Source organism: Miscanthus floridulus, chromosome 11, assembly GCF_019320115.1.
Source record: "Miscanthus floridulus cultivar M001 chromosome 11, ASM1932011v1, whole genome shotgun sequence".
Lineage (NCBI taxonomy): Eukaryota > Viridiplantae > Streptophyta > Magnoliopsida > Poales > Poaceae > Miscanthus > Miscanthus floridulus.
Window position 1 is genome coordinate 67901607 of NC_089590.1, and position 21201 is coordinate 67922807.

At 42.3% G+C, this 21201-nt stretch overlaps 1 protein-coding gene, 1 long non-coding RNA gene, 1 other non-coding gene and 1 pseudogene across 7 annotated transcripts; all 4 read right to left on the reverse strand.

Annotated features, from left to right (window-relative positions):
- Positions 1-1100: 1100 nt before the first annotated feature.
- Positions 1101-2473, reverse strand: LOC136492118 (uncharacterized; annotated as a pseudogene).
- A 9603-nt stretch (positions 2474-12076) lies between these two features.
- On the reverse strand, positions 12077-14938 carry LOC136493317 (uncharacterized). Of its 5 annotated transcripts, none has more exons than XR_010768340.1 (5): positions 13610-14938; positions 13341-13514; positions 12862-12941; positions 12399-12773; positions 12077-12246 (listed from the first exon to the last, which is right to left on the reverse strand). It is a non-coding gene; the product is annotated as an uncharacterized lncRNA (long non-coding RNA). The 5 variants fall into 5 exon arrangements; XR_010768339.1 differs by having other exon boundaries at positions 13250-13514; XR_010768337.1 differs by having other exon boundaries at positions 12078-12246; positions 12399-12491; positions 12582-12773; positions 12862-13514.
- An 823-nt stretch (positions 14939-15761) lies between these two features.
- LOC136492119 (rRNA 2'-O-methyltransferase fibrillarin 1-like) lies at positions 15762-18686 on the reverse strand. Its single transcript, XM_066488247.1, has 7 exons — positions 18383-18686; positions 17955-18052; positions 17145-17240; positions 16964-17041; positions 16715-16881; positions 16058-16148; positions 15762-15938 (listed from the first exon to the last, which is right to left on the reverse strand). The coding sequence occupies exons 1-7, from the start codon at positions 18684-18686 to the stop codon at positions 15762-15764; spliced, it is 1011 nt and encodes a 336-aa protein (XP_066344344.1).
- Positions 17402-17476, reverse strand: LOC136495071 (small nucleolar RNA snoR60). Its single transcript, XR_010768858.1, has one exon. It is a non-coding gene; the product is annotated as a small nucleolar RNA snoR60 (small nucleolar RNA).
- Positions 18687-21201: the final 2515 nt, after the last annotated feature.

Consider the following 21201-nt stretch of genomic DNA (forward strand, 5'->3'; position numbering starts at 1 on the left):
AAACAGAAGGGTACCTATCACTCAAATCAAACCCGTATATCCTCCACAAGGCTTCTGGGGGGTTACCCATCTAGCATCTCTGTACTGCTTGATTTCATAAATGTTCCCTTCACTATCCTCCTTGCCAGCCACTATCATAGCCACAGATGCTCAGTCATGACCCTTGTAAATGTACTTAAATAGATACTTGACTGCCTTGATGCTCCCACATGCCTCAACATTGATGTGGCAGTTGAATAGACAGAGGTGATACAGGTTGTAAGGCATGACCCATCTGTTGTTAAGCTTGTGTCCACAAACTTTTTCTTTTTAACCATCTTCACGCCATCTGTAAATTGGATATGAATCCTTGCCTTGTACTGTGACATCACAGAAAGGTCTAGGGTAACAGTTCTTGTAGGAATCACAACCCTTTGTGCATGGACAATCGCAATTAAGCAGTCCGCAAGGGCCATGCATCATATGTTTGGTAACCATCTTGTACAAGACTAGGTTCTTCTTCTTGTTCAGGAGCTCAGCTGAGATGAGGCAATCATACTGCTCTAGACATGTGATCTTGTACTTTCTATCCATGATTAGCAAAAAATGTGCATGCGGCAGACCCCTCTTCTAGAACTCCACAACATAAACATGTGCTCACACCTTTCCAAGGATATCCTTTTTAGTAGTCTATCCTTCAGCTCTTGTAGTTTTGCTCTAAAGACCCAAACGACGAGATCTAGACGATCCTATGGTGTCTGGCCAGGGTAGAGTTCATGCTTGATCTCATCCTAGTTTGGGTTACATGTCATAGTCAGGAAGATGTCCAATTTACCAAACCTCCATACCAGAGCCATGGCATCCATGTACCGACACCTCATGTCACGTGGGCGTCCAATAAATGATGAAGGCATCACTGTCCATTTTCCAACAGCTTCTACTCTACCTTCACCGGCATGTAGGCTATCAACCAATCCTTGGTAGAGGTCGGCCCTAATATCATCTTGATGGTTGCGTATATAATCTAATCGAGAACTCTCGATCTTGATGTACATGTCGACTGCAAACTGCTGGAATACATGTTTGCCGTACAGTATGGGGTTAAATATTTTTGGACGCATCTAAAACTTGAAGCAGTAGTAGTCACACATAGACACACATAGTCTACCAGGGGAGTCTACAAAAAATAGCCATGAATTAGAGTTGTTTATAGAATAGCCACTGAAGTACATGTATGCAAAGTATTTAAATAAGAAGAATAACAAACCTATTTCTTCTTCTGACCCACTATGAGCCTTCTATAGGGCACGATACTCGATGACTTCTTCCATACTAACTCCTTTCTTCGGAATATCCATTTGCCACCCAAGCTCACCCTTAGGGAAGAATAGAGGGTATGAAAGAGCATCGTAACATCCATGATATGAGCGGATGCCGTGTCTGCTTCTATCTTTCCCATGTAGGAAAACACTATTCTAGAACTGACCAAGGAGTTCACTTCCCTCGATCCAAACAACAGCCACATTTGAAGTTGATGGTACATTGTATGTTCTCTGGTCCAACCTCTAGTTAAGGTTTAGTGTGACATGATAGTCCTCGAGGTGGTGAGCCTGGCCCACACTCCTAAGATGTTGTGAGTATGGGTTGTCATGAAGGATGGCCACAAGCCTCTTAATGTCTTCCTTGTCTTTTTTGGCACTTCTCTTCATGACATCGTCGATAGCGGTGCTCAAGGCTTGGATCATCGTCGTAGAAGTAAAGCTCGAGATGTCTTGGCTCCTTACCCTCTTCTCTACCAAATGACCTTATGTTGTGATAGATCTGGCCATGTGCACGAAAGGTGTATATGCCACTATTCTTCCAGCTTGCAGTAGCGCTATCAAGGCGACAATATAGAGAAGTAAACGAGAAATGACCATTGAAAAACCTAATGTTGTTACAAAAGTGCCTAGCATCTGCGTCATTACTTGACCAAAGCCTCATAAGCTCATTAGGTACGTTTAGTTCATTGAGCTCAACCTTTCCATCGCGACAACAGAACCCACGTGGTTCATGCTCAAACCTTTTTGCATCGCAATGCTCGCAATTTGCAACAGGTCTTAACATATGGGTATGTGTAGGCATGTTACTATACACCTCATCGTATCGGTCAGGTACTTCAGGGATAGAAGTCGTGTCTTCCTCAAGGTCATTGTCTTGGACATCATCATCATCTTTCTCTTCTAAAATAACATTTAAGCCATAATAGTTTAGATAAAGTAGTGGAAAATTTTATTTATATTTGGTCTTTCATACAAATACCTTGCCCAACAAACAGGTATCCCTCATCCTCTTTGTCATCCTCTTCAAATATATCTCCCTCATCATCATCTATGGCCGTCAAAGATATGTGAGTTAGTAGAACTATGGGTAAAAATAAACAAAGGAGTTCAAATAGTTTAAAGAATGTTACAAAATAGTGTAAATTACCACTGTCATCAAATAATGGTGTCATCGGTGCATCTGATGCTGGCTGAGGGCTAGGTCCTATCCTTTTTGATAATCATGTAATGACTAAGGTTGAGTTAGGTATAATATGGTATATAATATAGGTCACCTAAATGGGGTCATGAGGCATTAGTATTTATTGTTGTTGGTCAGGACTGATTGAGGCAAGGGTGTGTTAACATTTGGGTATTCTTTAGCCATGCATTCACAATCATCAAACAATGGTGCCATCAGTGTGGATGATGTAGCCTAAATGTTGGGTCCTGCCCTTTCTGTTAATCACGGAATTACCATGGATCGGTTAGGTATAATATGGTATATAGGTCCCCTAAATAGGATAACGAGGCATCAGTATATACCTTTGTTGGTCATGACTGATTGAGGCAAGGGTGTGTTAGTAGCCACTCGGTCTTCAGCCATGCAGTCACCATCTTTATTAGATGCTCTTGTGTTCAAACCAATGCGACGCTCAAACATCGTGTTATGACGCGTTAACAACGCATGTCTTTGTCTAGATGGAACATGTGATCTTTGTGTCATATGGCCAGACAACAACTCATCACATCCTTCATCATCGGCCTCCTCTTGAGGTGGACACCAATAAAGCGGTGTTGCATAGGACTCTGGGATAACCCAATCATTGGATTTCACCATGGATCCATGAGCTCCAGATGCGCTTACAGTGAGCCACACAAGCTCAGGAACAAATAATGGGTTCTCCATGGCGATAGAATCCTAGTGTAGGGTGTCCTTTTGCACCTCCCTTCGTCTTTTATTACCTGCTACTCTGACCTCCTTTCGCCTAGGCACCCTATAACTTTTTTGTTGTTGTTCGCGTCTAGCTTCCCTCTGTTTTAGTGCCATATTTACATATCGTTCCCTAAAGTACTATTGACAGGATTTATCAGAAGTAGTAGGGGTACCACAATCATGACTCAAATTGGTGTCCACACAGTCTTTTGTACATGGTGTTTTATTTAAGTCAATGATGCTACTGTTATCTACACTCATCATCGAGCATTCACCTACATAAGATTTTTTGTTCATTATTATGAGGTGACACCATTATCCTAGACAACACCATATATATATATTAAAGATATGAAGGCACGCCAAATCGGCGGCCTTCTAGGGTGTCCATGTAAGTCCTTTTTATTTGGTGCGTTAGATCAAAATTCCACGGCTTAGATGAGGCGCATCACAACCGGCCTTCATCCGTGCATTCTACAGTAGATAGATGAAGCAACTACACACATTAAATGAAGTACGGCTTCCTCTGATTGTACGCGGCATGCAAATGGACATTGGCGCGTAGCATGGGACGATGGATTCTCGACATGCATGGTCGGTGCCTAACTAGCATGATGGTCGACACGCATCCGAATACCCGTGTCGGGCCTGGCTTGCTTTGCAGAGCTGGGCTCCATCCTAGACCTCTCATGTCAAATGGTGCTCTTCCTCTTTCTCTCTTGTGTAAATGGCTAAATGGTAGGCGGTAGCAGCTCCGCTCCTCCCCTCCTCTCTCTCTCCTCTCCGCGCTCTCGCTCTCTCCCTCGCTCCTCGTTGCCACTGCCAAGGCTCCCCGCACCCTGTGCACGGCATGGTGGGGTCCCTGGCACGGTGCCATGGTGCGCCGTCCAACACCGGTGGACGTGGCCACGTCTGAGCCCCTGCTCTCCCCCGGTGCTGCCTCATCCCGCCGGTCCGTGTGTGGTCGACGAAACCCTAGCTGCCTCTTCCTCGCCGTCGGCGGTGGCAGTGATGAAACTCGGCGCCTGGATCTAGCGGTACCTCACCCTCTTCCTCTCCTACCCCGACACGGGCTGCCGCTGATGAAGGCCCGCGCGCAGGCGGCGGCGGCCACCAACGCTATGGCAACAAAGGTATGGAACACCAACCTCGATGCGGCGATAGAGTCACTCCTGAACGTCGAGAAGCAGATGAGGCTGGCCAGCGATGTCGCCAGCACGCGGAAGGCCGTCATCAACATCATCGAGCTCTGCTACAAGGTCGGCGCGTGGAAGACGCTCAACGACCAGACCGTTCTCCTCTCCAAGAGGAGAGGCCAACTTAAGCAGGTTCGGGTCTCGAGTATTCACCGCCTTGCTCTTACATCTTCGATTGGTTTCTGTAATTAGTATATGTGTATGAGACCCTTTGGAGGTGCTTTAGTAATTAGTTTGCTTATACGAAGGCAGAGCGGCCTTTAGGCTTCAAATTTTCACCGCATAACGTGCTACTGAAGTATTTTACTACTGTAACTTTGTTGTACTTTTGGTGTCGGTTCGAGGTATTGACCCCAAAACATCTGTTGAACTCTTGTCTATTAAAAGAAACTGTACTTGAGAAAGCTTTTTGAATCGAAGTTGCCTGTTTAAACTAATATAGTGGTTGGCGGGAGTATGGTTTATCCATCCAATAAATATTTCATGCAGTTGTAATTATTAAGAAAGCTAGAAATACATGATATCTTACTTTTATACATTCTTTCTGCTTGCAGCGGCCATTGATTTTTAGAACATTTTGTGTTTTTGTTTTTTGATGATTTAGTTCTACTTAACAATGCTGACTGGTTTTCCTTTAAATGCAACGCCACTCACCATTCTTCCGCATTGACTATGAAGCATGCGCATGATGTGCTTACTATTTTTTGCTTTACATTTCTTAGATTGCATTATGTGTGCAATCTGAATGCTCTCATCCATGGTCATAGTGATGTCTAGATGTATGCTAATGCAATTCGCTTGAACTGTTATCCATTTGGTTGTTCGTTAGGGTACTTATTTTCTTAGCATCAGCGAATAATTGCACTTCTGGAGTTTGCATTGTTCCTATCCATTGTTGAACAACCACAATGTGAAATCTTTATCTGCAACATTTTGCTTTGACCTTTAGTTGCTTGGACATACAGTTGCCAGTTCTTGAGTCTTATTCACAATCATCTTGAGCAATGTTTTGCCCATGACCAGAACACTTTAGATCAATCTATTAAGTATAATATAAGTAGTTCTTTATTACTTGCTTTCAAATGGGAGCCTATGCTGTACCAAAGCATTACTCTAACTATTTATCTTGTTTTTGCAGATTCATAAGTCATCTTTGTCTATTTGTTTACCTATAAATTGATAAGCATATAGAAAGGAACGCTAACCATGTATGTCACTTGCTACTGTTTTGTTTACTATACACTTAGGCCTTGTTTAGATTGCAAGTTTTTTCACTCTCTCTCCATCACATCAAATCTTTGGACACATGCATGGAGTATTAAATGTAGATAAAAAAATAACTAATTACATAGTTTGATTGTAAATTACGAGACGAATCTTTTGAGCCTAGTTAGGCCATGATTGGACAATAATTGTCAAATACAAACGAAAGTGCTACAGTGCCAAATACTGATTCCTAACCTCAATCTAAACAAGGCCTGTCACTTCTGTTTATCGTAGGCCATAACTGCTATGGTTTAGAAAGCAATGGACTACATTGATTTGACACTAGACATTGACACAGTCATCGAGCTAATCAAAACACTGAGCAACGTCTCTGCTGGCAAAGTGAGAATTTTCCATCTTGATGATTTTTTATTCCTTTTAAGATTCATTGTTTTTATGTGTGTAATCTGACAGTTGTTCATCTGCAGATTTATGTTGAGATAGAGAGAGCAAGATTGATCAAAAGACTTACTAAAATCAAAGAGGAGCAGGGACAGATTGACGAGGCTGCTAATTTGATGCAAGAAGTTGCTGTAAGTTTGCATTGCACTAGAATTGAGGACATGTACTTCCATATTATGTGACAATGTTTCTGTCATTCTTTAGTACTATTTGTCGGTTCTGAGTTCTGACCATCCATGACTGTTACTACCAAGTTGTTTATCAGGTCGAAACATTTGGTTCCATGGCCAAGACAGGAAAAATTGCTTTTATTCTTGACCAGGTATTATGGCAACCTATTATGTTAAGTACTTTGTATTCTTACTAAAATGCTGATTCAGGCAAAACTTTCTATTATTGTTGTCACAGGTCCGGCTATGCCTAGATCGGCAAGATTATGTCAGAGCACAAATTTTATCAAGGAAAATTAGTGCTAGAGTATTTGAAGCAAACCCATTGAAGGGAAAAAACCAAAGGAAGGGGACAATATTGTTCAGGATGCTCCTACAGACATTCCATCCCTACTAGAATTGAAGCGCATCTACTATGAACTGATGATTCAGTATGTGATGCTTCTCAATCTTTAATGCACTACTGGCGTGCTATTTGATTGTCAGGTGTCATCTGAAATTGGGAAAAGCTTTTATTGCATCCGCACAATTTTTATTCGTGATTTGGCTTTGGTTCCGGTCCAGGAGCCTGCTCTGAGGACATCCGGTGGACATGCCTAGGATTTCCACAGCACTTGGGCTTGCTCAGCTTATGGTTTCGTCTCTCCTCCATGCTACACTCGCGACGGTAGCTACGCCGGTGCTGATGCTCCTTGGCTCTGAATCCCAGGTGAGTTCCCACATCCTCCTCTTCTCTTGCTCCTCATTAGGCGTTGCAGCCCATCCCCTCTCCAGCAGACGACCGGAATTGGAATGTCAAATTGTGTTGGTTTCAGAAAGGGGACACAGAGGATAAGCAAGATTGCTTTGCTGGGGATTCTTGTTGATCTTGGGGGACAACTCCATCTGCCTTCCTCACCTTTGGGTACGAAACCTGTGCTATGGTTTGTTGCTCTGTATACTAGATTTCTGCTGCCTATAGTTTAAGTGTTCGATTAAATGCCTATTCAAGTTGTGATCCCGACAGCCTCCACAGCCCTACTTCATACGGATCAAATATGAGCAACAACGTTATCCTAAAATGCTGAAAGACATGTCTTGGAAAATTAATTTATAGGTGTTTCTTGTTGATGTCTGATATCTGGCATCCACTAAAAGTGAAAACTTTATTGAAAATTAATTACTTCCGACATTCATAATCAACAAATAGTTGTATTACTATTTTTTATTACTCTTGGATTTCTAAGTATCCAATCTCGATTCATGTTCACAGCTGATCTCTCCCAAACTAGTGTCACATGGACACTCACTCATTTCTACTAAAAGGGTGCCATTGCTAATTTGAGCACGAAACTCACCGACCACATAATATGGATGCCTTATCTATTTTGTTCTTCTTCCAGGCTTCATGCTTATAAAGCTCCAATTGTTTTATCATGAAAATTTTTCTGTTGAGACGGCTTTCTGGCTTCTCAACATGTTTTGGTGTTCACAGCCTATATCTGCACTTATCTTTCATTGCCTCCATATCAATGCTTAATTGCTGGCTTCTATGAAGGTACCTAATACTTAATATGATGAGCACAAAGGAAGAATATCAATTGGACGGCTACATGCAGGAGAACTTCAGTGTGGCATGGAGGCCAAGGTATAGATCTGCTCTGCTTGTGCATGTTTTGGCATAATAATGTGAACATGAACATTCCAGTTAGAAAGTTATATAAAACGTGGTAGTATCACAGGCAGGCTCAACCAAAGGAGAGATTGAAATTCCTGCTGAGTGAAAATAACCATTTACAATGAGGTGTTATATGGTTCTTTACTACATATATGTTGGATAAAGTATTACTGAGTCGATGCCACAATGCTGGTAAATTTCATTTCCAATATAATAAAATGTATAGCATTTTTTATGAGTACCTGAGTTTTGCCTTCTCTATTTGAGACTGGCGCCTTATGATTCATCTCAAAATTCTTGAGGAAGTCTATGAGTAAAGCAAATCATATATAAGATAAAAGGAACTGCTGGGATTAATTGAGGCCTGAGCAGCCTCCACATCTCTTTATCTTACATTTTAGAAGCTCATTTGGTGCATTCTATTTCGAATTTTATCCTTATAATCCCAACATGCATGTGAGCACATGTTATGATACAGTCAGAAATTATTGTGTTCTATGTGAACGAACTGATAGCTTGGTGGTCCACTGTTGTGCAACGAACCGGTTGTGAGTTTGGCTCCCAGACTTGCATGTGGGTGCGCAAATATGTGTGGTGGGCGGTGGTTAGATGTGCCCAATAGTAGTGCTCCTTGGTCGAGTTTGTGCCCGGATGCTGCACTAAAAAATGCCCCTCGCTGTATGCAGCCTTCGGGGCCCTTTGCTGGCCCAAAGTGATTATGGTTTCTACCTCTCAAACAATGCCATTGGGGCAGTCTTCCCTTGGGGTTAGGTTTTTTTATATTTTTATGTTTTATAAATGAAAGTATTGTGATATATTGGGTCTTCAGATTCAGTTTCTCGTTATATGTATTTCATCTATTGAAGGATCTGAGTCTACCTCAATCCGTGGAAGGTGTGGCTTAACCCTGCACCACCCAGGTTTGGGTCCTCTTCGACTCAAACTCGGTTACATATTTCTTCTTATATATAGTGCCACATGGTTCCTCCTTGTTGGTCAAGTTTTTATTTTATCTATTGGCTCCAAAGTCTATTAAGTCTTCAGAAAGATAAGGTATACAACCTGAGTCTACCTGTCTGCTTTCTTGAAGTTTCTTTTCCCAAATGTGTTTTCCTGAATATTTTGGTATTAGTATTGCTAATTGCATGGCTCCTGTTTGATAGAGTTAGTACAGGTGCTTCTTCTGCATACATTACAGAAGAAGAAAGAGCTAATACAGATGCTAAAGAATGCTTGGTCATCTATAAGTTGTCACATTTCACTCAGAAAAATATATCTTCTGAATGTTATGGGTGCAGTTTATGAAGAGTCTGTTATATGCAGTTATGATCCCTGTTTGCATTTTTCCTGTCTGAGTGTCTTTGCAAGGTTCTAGAGTATATAAATGAAATGCATTCCTTATGTGGAGTCCTTGGGGTCAATCTTGGAAGTACTGTACACGAAGTCCATCCCAGTTTACATCAAAATGGTATTGAACAGTCAAGAAATATCAGTAATAGCACACTAGAGGGCCTTGCTGCTAAACTTTCTTCACCTGTTATTGTATTATTGCAGTAGAGTTTCTATTGATTAAGATATTTTTCAGGTTTGTACACCAGATGATGTTTGCAGGGTTAGTAAAGTAGGTGACCTTTTTGTTTATCAGAACTTCAGCCGCGTCCCCGTTGAATCTGTTAGTGCTGGTGACATTTGTGATGTATGTGGAATGGATGGTATCATGGTAGGTGTCTGTGCATTCATATGCATTATTCAATCTTCCAGTTCATATTTATACTTATAACATGATTCTATATGCTTTGAACTATCCAGATTGGGGAAACTATAGCTGATAAAATTACAGGAACACCATTGCCCACTATCAAAGTGGAGGAGCCAACAGTCAGAATATCTTTGTCCATCAATACATCACCTTTTTGTTGGACGGGAGGTATGTCTATCCTCCACGGTAACAAAAAATATGTTATATCACTTCCTAACATGGTCTTCTGTGTCAAAGAGTTGGGAAATCCATAAAATGTACCCTCATTACTCCATATGATCTCTTGTACTCTGTATTCGTTGTTCTAGATTCATGCAGTCAACCTTCTAGAAGCCATAATTACAGATAGAAGGTTTTCTCAGTTTTCACGTTAAAATGGTATTTTGTACGCTTGCCATAAAAGTACTTTGGCATTGTTATGCTTCAATAGTTTTTGTTAACTACAATAAGGAACCTAATAATCGAAAGTTGTTATTGTTAAGCTAAATTTCTTCTATGTCCTAATGAATTGTGTAAATGATTGCCCTCTATGATAGTGTCCTTACATCACTTGTGAAATACTATACCATGTTAAATATAATGCAATAGTTTGGTTTATTCTCTTTCTAGAATACTGACAAATTTGTTTCTTCTCATTCCCTTTATTATAGGGGAAATACGTTACTAGCCGAAATCTCTGTGACAGATTGTATCGCGAGCTCGAAAGGAATTTGGCTATGAAAGTAGAAGATGGGGAAACTGCTGATACATTTCTTGTTAGTGGAAGAGGCACACTACATCTCACAATATTGATAGAGAATATGTAAGAACTTAAATTTGGTAGTTTCATTAATTCAGTGACTTTTGGTTGTCTTAAGAACAATGTGAGGTTTGTAGGCGGAGAGAAGGATATGAATTTATGATTGGACCTCCAAAGGTCATAAACAAGACAGTGGATGGAAAACTACTAGAGCCTTATGAGGTAGGTCTATACAGTCTCTTCTCTTTGGAAAGAGAAAGTTGTTTCTTACTTTATTAGGGATGTCTTGGATATAACTTGCAATGTATAACTATGTTTTTTGTTGGCAGTGCCTCGCAGTTGCACGGAAACTACCTGATACAAGTGATGAAGCTATTTTAAAATCTTAGGGTTTGGTCAGGTGCATGTCGCTTTCTGCAGGGACTCGTGGCCATCACATCACCTCAACTCGCTCCTATATATGCATAGCATATTACATCTTATTATATTATTTTTACTATTTTAGTTTAGGTGTAGATTCGATTTACATTTGGTGTAAATAATTTGTTCATAACTGGAGATGGCCAGAATTACTTCGAATAGTTATCTGTTTTTTGCCTTGCCTTATTTTCTATGTGTTTAATTTTGGTTGCATCCGTATGCCTACTATGTAATCTTGCTTTGACGGTCTGCTAATGTGCCTTTCATAGAACCTATCTGTCAAAACTGTCAATTCTACAAAAGACTCCAGCTCTGTTCTCGTGACTTGTTTGATTATGAACCTTTCATCCATCGTCTTTGCAAAGTAAACATTGCTTTTTCCACTCTGCGCATTCCATCTCTTGCAGCGACTTAGAGAACGTATGTAATCAATATCTTTGGGACAACATTTCTTTCTAAGCGCAGAAAAATGTTTTTCAAAATAGCAGATCACAGAGAACTTTGTTTTACCTGGAGAAATCGGTGAGTCATCATCAAAGGAAAACTTAAAATGAGTTCCTTTGGAATGCAAATGGTCTTGTTGAGAGGGTGACGACGCCTCAAGTCCATGGCTACTGATCTCAATAGTATTTGGCAGATGAGAAAAACTCAAACTGGAATTCAGTCCGTGTGTTACTTGTTGTACATATTCTTCTGATGTCATGCCATGTGATATAGTACTGGTGGGCTCATCATCATATACTGCCACGACAACATCTTCATATTCAATTTGGGGTAATAGTAACCGTGCCCCATCATCGATCATATTTGAAGCAGATGAGATATATGTGGGTGGGTGTGCGTGCAAGGACAACATTTAATTTCTCTATCACCCCTGAAGACCTTTGAGAATAGGCCCTTCGTATATTTGGCATTGGGTCCTTCAGGATGCTTGTCATACCCCAAAGTACTCAGCATATTTGAATGATGGTACATGCAAAGAAGCTGGAGCTAATCCAGTTCGTTCTCTCTGCCGCAACCCCAGTGTAGAATTAAACGAGTGAATTCTATCAGGGTTACTATATTGTTGTAGTTTGGACTGTCCAAATTAAAGGATACATTGTCATCAGTTTTGGTGAAAGCTTGTGGAAGATCATGCTGCAAATCACAAGACCCAGTCCATGCCAAATCGATATTATCAGAAAAAAATCGATGCAAGTGAGGGTAACCTCTAAGCGGAATATATATTTTGTAATACTTTGAACATTAATTAGTATTTCGATTAACGAATATATATTTATGTGTTTGTTGTTCTGATGCTCCTTTTACACAATAATAATGAATGAATCAATTCTTCCAAGATGACCAGTTATTTGTGCTTAGCGCTCGCGGCATTTGCCGTGGGGTTCCTAGAATAGGCACCATGTAACATTGAGACCAACCTTATGTACCAACAAGATGAGAAAACATATTAGACATATGAGTCTTTTTCTATACCAAGCAAATCACCCGCAGCGAAGCGCGGGCAGCAATGGCTAGTATGTATATGTGTGTGTATATATATATATATATATATATATTGTGTTCTCCTTACCAATTTGCACAGGTTGATACGACTGGTTAATATGGAGCCCATCATTATTCTCGGTGTCAACTGTGTTTTCAATGTCGGTTGCAACGTCACCATCTACAAACAAGTTGCACGCTATTTTAGATTATTAATATTACACACACAGGCATTACAGGTAGTGTGACATAATAAAGCTAAGAATGTCACCTATAGATAGTTTATCGTTTTTAGAATTGGCCTTTTTCTTGTGATATGCTTCACGTCGCTTTCTATTAATTTTGCTCCGTTGTTCTTCGGTAATTGCCGCACGACGCTCCGTAAGCCTTGCTCTGTCCCTTTGCATTTTAAGTTCCTGAGGATCGGAGACTTGTGTAAGTGGATTAGATCCACTTTCAACACCTGCTTTTTTTAGAAGACAGACTTAACACCATTAATTATCATATGTTAAAATTTTCACATACATATACACATCGACATCAGTATTTACCTTCATTTATCTGGTTTGACAAGTCTCTCAATGGCATGCGACAACTGTGATTTTCATTAGGCTCCATGCAGGAAAGAGGTCTAAAAATACATGAAGACAATTTTTTTTAAAAAAAGAAAAGTCTTTTAGATATAGAAATAACGATCTTCTAAAAATGTGATCGTTCTTACCGTTGTAAACAATAAACTGTGAAACCAAAGCGGCTATAAATTATTTCATGCTAGCAAGTTAAACAAAATGATGACATATTTTCTCAAACGAAAAACAAAATGATGATATACCCTATTTTGCTAAATTAGAAATAATATGTTATGCATGTATCTATGCACTCATATGTACATGTGATCAGTCTGAGAATTGTCTAATACTCATAGGTTTAATATTGTACCTCTACACATTTTAAACACGTCTGCAAAGCCTCTAAAATTGGAATGCTATCATGTTCTAGGTGCAGATTCCGTTGATTGTGCCCTACATACCATCCTACTCAAATTTGTTGGAAGGCATGGTTAACAACAGCGGTACCGTTGACTTTCGTGACTCTTCTCCTAGAATGCCTCGAAGGTGGACTCCCCTTTCAATGTGACTCAGCGTCTTCCTCATTTGATAGTACTGAGGAATCAACCAGGTTGACAAGACACTTAGAATTTAATCTACAGAGATGAAGTATAGTAAGTTTCTATTTATCAAGACGGTTATAAATTGAAAAATACAATATACAATCTGTGTCCCTTTGAAGTTATCATACCTGTAGTTAAAAAGCAGAGGATCACCTCTCCAAGAGAATGTTTACAATTGTTTTTCTTTACATAGACTGGATACTTATAGTTACAGGGTGCGCAAGTGGCAACGACATTACAGATTGAACTTGTGATGAGCTCCCAGTGAAACTCTGTCAGAACTAAATGAACCTGCAGAACCTGTAAACATATACGACATTCCAAAAATCGTTCGTTCTCTTATATACTATAAACAACCATACATATTTTCATGGACAAATAATCAACGTGCAAACGATGCATCCCACATCAAATGCAAATTGTGCTGTCCTAGCCATAGGCCTGAGAAATCACGACTGCCCCCCGACTCACCATATATATTCAGGGAGGGACTCACTACAGTGCCACATTAATTCAACACATCGATCGATCCAGGTCGGGTATCATTCATGGAAGAAAAAAGAAGCATGAAATGGAATAAGGAGCACGGTAAAAACTGCAAGAGCATTTCTCTCGGGAATTTCGACAAACACCTGACCTACGTGTCTGCTGGAAGCCTCTGTGGTCAGGGACTCAGAGGCAGACCCAGTAAAGGACAGATTTGGGTGCTCGGTTTGGCACGGCACGAAGGGAAGGGAATACCTGGAGGGTGCCCGCTGCCGGTGAAGGGAGTGACGAAGACCTCGGTAACAGGCGTAGGTGGGCGGCGGGTAGCCCAGTCCACGCCAAGAGAGGGAGCGAGCGCGGGGTGAGGGGGAGCGCGCAACCGCACGTGGGCTTCCTGGGCCGTTCTTTTTTCTCGCGTTTCTTTGGCCAGCCCAGCGATGAAAGGTCCTAGACCTTGATGATGGAGATCAGGGCGACGGTGTTTCCTTGAAGAAGAACGAGCGCGGTCGACTCCAGCGGCGGCGGACGGCGCTTGACCTGGGAGTCTAGGACCGCAGACCGGCACGGCGCGGCCTTCGATCAGCGAGGAGTGTCGGCAGCGGCGTCGCGGGGGATCGAGCGAACGAACGAGCTGTGGCGTGGGCGAGCGAGGGGATCAGGGAGAGGGCGCGATCGGCGATTTGAAGGGAGCGTCGATGGTGTGGGGACGTGATTGGAGGAGACGATCGGTTGGTTTCCTATTCGTTTCCACAGCAGCGTGATTGCTGGAGATTGCGATCCGCGATTACACAAGTGCGGAGATCGGAGAGGAGGCGCGCGTACCAGCGAGGAGGGAGGGGACGGGGGCGGTTGCTTGCTCTCAGGAGGCGGTGGAGTCGCGGTCGTGGAGGTCATCGGGAGGAGAGGGAGACGGAGGTGGGGAAAGCAATCCAAATCCAAGCTGGCATTGTTGGCGTTGCGTGCGGAGACGTTTTTTTTCACCCCCCACCCGGACAGAACGACATATCCTTGCAACCTTACCGGGTTGAGCCCATTGATTTTCCGGATGGAGGCCGAATAATACCAACAACAGCTGGCGGGCAGTTTTTGCTTTTGCTCTACCTTTGCAAAAAACCGTTTTTCTAGACAGGTGTTGATATTTTTTTCTAAAATAAAGCTGTTGTTTAGCTTCTCTGAGCTCTCCATCTCTCTCTCTCTCTCTCTCTCTCTACTACCTTTTCTAAGAATATTGTTTTACCAAACTTTTTTGTTTTTTCTGAAAAAAATCTTCATTGGTAAAGGTACTTTATGAACCGAATTAAAAAAAATTGTTATGCTTTGTTGATGTTGCGAGCGCGATATTTCAACAAGGTGGCACATTGTTTGTTATATAGAGCTTATGTGACTCCAGCTCGAATGTTAGTACCGTCGCCGACTTGGCTAGAGTGGAGTTTAGTGCCTTCTTCTTGATTAAAAAGAGCCATTGTGGCAACTCTTAATCCTCGAGCAGGCTAAGGATTGTGACCCGGATCCCAAGTTATGCCCATACCGGAAAGATAACTCAGTCCGTAACAAGGAAACCAAAGGGCAACAAATCCAAGCTGATCGCTCAAACGTTTAGCATCAACAAAAAAACTACTGTTAAACCAGCAACACTGCATCAGGTCCTCACGGCCGATACAATTGTGTCTAAACCAGCATCACTGCAGGTCTGTCAAGATAGTAGATGCTATATAAAACCCTAAAACTTCAAAGTTTCTTTCACCCCAATACAACATAGCATCTTTGGTAGGCAAGACAAGCACCGATTCCGCTCTAAGAGGTAGCCTTCTGCTTCTTGGGCATCCTGTAGCCACCCACAACACAGGCATGGTCACGCTCGTAGGGCTTCAAGGTCACCTGCTCGGCAGGCTTGAACTGATCCGCCTTGAGCTTCTCCACTTCAGCAGCAAACACGGCCTCAGCCGGCAGGGTGGAGTCAATACAATTCGCCTGAGCAAAATATTTTGTTCTTGTTTAGATCAATGCGGACCATGATTATGTATCTAAAACCGATGATACAGAATTAACATGAGAAAAAGCCAACTCCTGGTTGTGTAGCTGCAAAGTACCTTAATTTCAATGACAAATTGGCCACCATGCTTCAAAAAGTATGAAGCATTAAGGGCTAAGATCCTAGCCTGCAGGATGACACAATCACGCATCGTTTAGAAGCAGTAAACCATGTGTTACAATTTCCCTTCCCCCAACAGAAAGGGTTGCCTCACATTGCGAAATTTCTAGTGTATGTGTATGAATACGAAGCAAAGAGAAATCATATGTATATAAGTATATAACCATGGATCCCCAAATTCGTTCAAACTGCATATTGAACAGCACCAAACAATGCACAGTTGCATGACCAAATCAAGGTAGTGCTGCCAATGTTACTGTTCTATGTCAAAAACAAAACTGAAACTTAGTATTATAAACCCATCAAGCAACGAACTATTCTAAACTACAATGGTCCAGACAGGGCAAAGACAGGTGATTCCTAAATATCATATACACAGTTGGAATCGTATAAATTGAGAAAATCAACAAAGTTGGCACCAGAGGACAACAAACATGAAATGAAACTTATGATCAATAACAAATGTGTGAAAAACAAAGACGATTCAAGATTCTAACATAGAAGGGCATTACCGGTTCCAAATAATGAATCCAAGTTGACAAACATAGCAAATAAGATTATCAAGAAACATGTATCAATAATCAATAAAAAGTAATGTGCTACCTCATAGAAGATAACATCAACCATGCCAACCAGCATCTGGTACCTTGCCGAGTGCCTGGCATCCTCAATAATGGGGATCACATTGGTTCTCTTCTTTGCCATGTAGACAAGGTCTCTTCCACTCCTGTGAGAGAACTCAACAGCATAGACCGGTCCATCCTGCAACAGCATCCAAATTCTTAAGACAACACACTAAACAAAGCCAAGAATCAGTAAGAGACTTTTGTGATAGAGAGCTCACCGGTCCTACAATATCAGACACATGAGAAACAGTTGTGCTAGAAGCAGCACCAAGATACAACACCCGAGTACCAGGAGCCTAAACGTATTAACAAATTGTCAGCTATAACATCGCCACATATTCTTACTTACAAGAAATCAAATAGAACTTTTGCACATTCAAGATAAGCAAATCAACTTACAATCCAGATGTTGTCAATGCCACCAAGCACAGCAGCAGCCAACTTGGAACGGAAGGGGTTCCAAAGCCTGTATTCAACCTTTGTTCCATCGTCATTCTACAATGCCCAAACAATCAAACAGTAGAAATAAATCAGTCCTACAACCGAATCCCAATGGATGAGTTTAAGAAACTACGACATTACAATTATTTAGACTAGTAATTTATCCTAGAAATAGAAAGGGAAACTAAACAATCTACATATCATTTGGGCATGAGGGCATCAGAAACTCGAATTTGCATCATCCATTTAGATGTCCTGAAGGGGAATCCGAGTAAGATTATCATTTACAGAGCTCCAAACCTAGAATGTTGTCGCAAGATAATAGAAACACATAACACAAAAACAGAAGAGTTGACCTTTGACAATATACAGAATTATTGAAAACGCAGCGGTCGACTATGTAAAACAGGTCAGCTCATTCGTAGTACACACAAGTAATATCTAGCTCATTCGTAGTACACACAAGCAATATCTATCCAATAATAAAAGGAGAAAATAGGAAACACCAATATATTTCATGTAACAGTAGGTGGCTCCTCACTCCTCACTCCTCACTGTCTCTTTGCACATATTGCTATCCTGACGCTGCCCTATTACAATGAGAATTTACATTTCAAATATACATAGACATTGCAGCACAATCTAGTTAAAATTGGGCACCTATAGATAAATAAGAATAAAAGGATAAGAACAATGGAATTTTAGGATATTTAATATATCAGAAGAATAACGTATGGTTATTACAATTATAAAGCAACATGGACTTGCCACATTTTCTCTAGCCATTTTTCTCAGTTTTCCATTTCTCCTTCGGACACAGCAAATCATTTTGCACAGGCACGCTCTTTCGATCATATTCAAGTCCACTAAATCAAAGCACACAGAATCACAGGTGCAGATCCGGTAAAGGACATTGAGCGTGCACATGTACCTCTGATATCTTTGAAAGGGATACATGTATACATTTGTAATTAGATCAGATCTAAATATAAATGAGGACAGGGTTCGGGTGCTCGGTCTCGCACAGCATAAAGAGAGGAGAAGGGTGAGCATACCTGTTGGGTGCTCGTCGCCGACGAAGGGTCCAACGAAGACCTGAGCACCTGGCGTGCGACGGCGGCACCTTCTTCTTCTCAGTGCTCCATCCTAGAAGCATGGAATGTCGAGCGCGGATCGAGGATGGGCGAGGCGCCAACACAGGTCGGGGATGGCCTTGCGACGGCGGCGCAGCAGCATGGGCACGACGGGGTTGGCGACGTGTGGTGGCACGGATAGGCGCCCGACCCAATCTCCCGCGGTGAGGACGACGGCGCGGTGCGCTCCTTGCACGAAGGAGATAGGGATAGGATTCGTCGCTGGCGCCCCGGCCCAATTTCTCACGGCGAGGGCGACGGTGCGGGCGAGGACAATGGCACGGGCGACAACGTAGACATGAGAAGCGCGAGGGCAGAGCGAGGACGGAGGGGAGATGGATCCCAGCGAGGGCGGCAGCGCAGTCATCGTGGCCTTCGTGGGCGCGTGGGCGCAGCCGCTGTGGGCGCAGCGGGTGCGGCGCGTGCACAGCGGAGGTGAGCCAGGCGTGCGGGCAGGCGGCCGGACGATCGCAGGGATGGCGGTTTCCTTATCTACCGTGAGGATCGCAGGGGTTAGACCGACGAGGTGAGCGGGTTTGGTGTCGCAGATGTGGACGGAATAGTTACAAATGTTTTAGTTGTAGAGATAGAGATTGACTATCCTTTTTATATGAGGCGGCAGACATTTTTTTGGGCCTACATTTGGTGTGGATCCATTATTATTTTCCTTTTGGGCCTTGAGGTACATATTCTCTTGTGGACGTGTGCTTAGCATGGTTGGTAAGTACAAGGATAGCATTTCCTCGCTGAAAGGCAATTGACGCTTGGGGCAACTTGTTCTTTGTGCTATTCTCAAAAAAAAAAAAAACTTCTTTGTGCTTGTGGATGAACTGTGAGGTTCGTGCAATCAAGCATGTTTCACTGTTTAGACATCTCGCGACAGGCGACACCATGATTCTTGCTTCACTTTACGCTTAAGGTTCTGAAGGATGCCCTGTACTCGTGGAGGGATCAGGCTGCTGCGTACAAGATGGAACAGATACCACTAGTTTGTTTTTTATTTTCACGTCGCCTAGCTAGCAAGAATTGCCCCCAAGGACTTGGTGCCTTCACGGCGAATGCCAACCATGCATTTGTGTGTTTCTTTAGCTCCCCTTTGTAAGGCCTAGATTCCTATCGAAGACGTATTTTCTTACCGCTTTGATACTGCCGGAACATTGATAAATGTTAAACTTGAGACCGGGCAGCAAATGTTGTAACTGTAGTATCCCGTCCGAATTGATTAATGACCGGTTCGATCGTTGGCATGTCTTGGCAAGATCGAGCATACCAATCACATACCTGCCCAATAACACGATCAAACCTTAATAAAAAAAACACGATCAAACCAGGAAACCGATCTACCTTTCGCGGCCGGAAGTGATCTGCGGACTAGTACTAGTGGGAGCTCGAGTTGTAGAGAATGACAGATATATTATATTATTATTGAGTAATGCTAAATGACACTACAATGTTCCTCTTCCTCTCAACATTCGATTTCTCTCCCTCTTATTCTTCTCCATCTCCGGTCTATCCGCCCTCTTCTTCCCCAACTCCGGTGGGCTTAGGAGGGACTCAGGGGAGGCATGCTGGCCAGGCGGTGGGGGCGGCAGGAGGGCGCGTTAGGGTTCTAGAGGCGGTGGAGGCGGCCGGACCAGATCAGGGCGGGGACGCCCATGGCCATGATGGCGGCGGAGAGAGGGGGAGAAGGAGGCCGCCACGGGCGCGGGCGCAACCACGGCGACGGAGTTCTTGTGAGACCCTACCGTGCCAGTAACATCCCAGATGTTAAAAAGATATTAAAACTTGATCATGAGCATCATCAAGCATAATCACCAAGTAACATGTCACTTGTCCATTTTATGTTTCAAATTATAGCATCCATATGTTGCATATGTTATGTTTTATATGTTGCATGAAATGTTATCCTTGATTTCAATTAAGAGTCTTTGTGAATTTATATATGATAATTTGCTTAAACAATTAAAATTTTGTTAAAATAAACATTGTAGTGCAAAGTGTGTGCTATCATATGAAATCAAAGGTTGATGATGTTTACAAGTCAAATATGTTTAAAATTGAACCCAAAGATTGGACCCAATGTTGAATTTGATACTTAGTCAATTTCTGCCTAAGTCCCTGGAAATCAATATTTATATTCAAACTTTGGTGAATTATCAAGTGAATTTTCATAAATAAAATTTATTCAACTCTTGTTCCATTGCTTGATGCTATGTTTAAGCTATGATACTGTGCAATTGGTTGTAATGTTTGATTAATGGTTGATCACTAATTAAATGCCAAAGATTGCTAATCAAAATTGTTTCCAAAACCCTAACTGAATCTCGTTTTTCAGTTTCAATGTATCTGTTTTCAAAACTCCTAATCTCAAAATTCTTTGATCTTTGGATGTTGAAACTTAAAGCAAAGTTGTAGATTTTTGATCAAATCAAAAGTTTTACTAAAACAGTTTTTGAAGCTCTTATGCAAAATGAAGAGAACGAGCGAGGGGAACGGGCTGGGTTCAGTCTGACGAATGGAATAGGGCTTCATCACCGGCAGCAGGTTGCCTGCTTGCCGCCGACGGCAGCCGCCCCTGTTTTGCCGCTTCTTCGTGTGCGGGCACGCAACTGCCAGCGTGGCATGGCCAGCAGCTGCTGGCGTGCCCGGAACCGTCGTCCGCGTCAACTTAAGCTGCCTCGGTCGCTGCCTCCTCCCTTTTCTCTCTCTATTTCGCCATCGGCCGAGCTCCAGTCGTCGGCGTAATTCATCACGTCTACTCCACCCCAGCCCAATTCCTCACGCGCGTAGCTTTGTCTCGTCGTTGCGAACCCGTTGAGTCCGTCCACGCTGTCTAGGTCCGCCAGTGCTGGCCGGAGGCCACCTTCTTCTTCCTCGCCGTT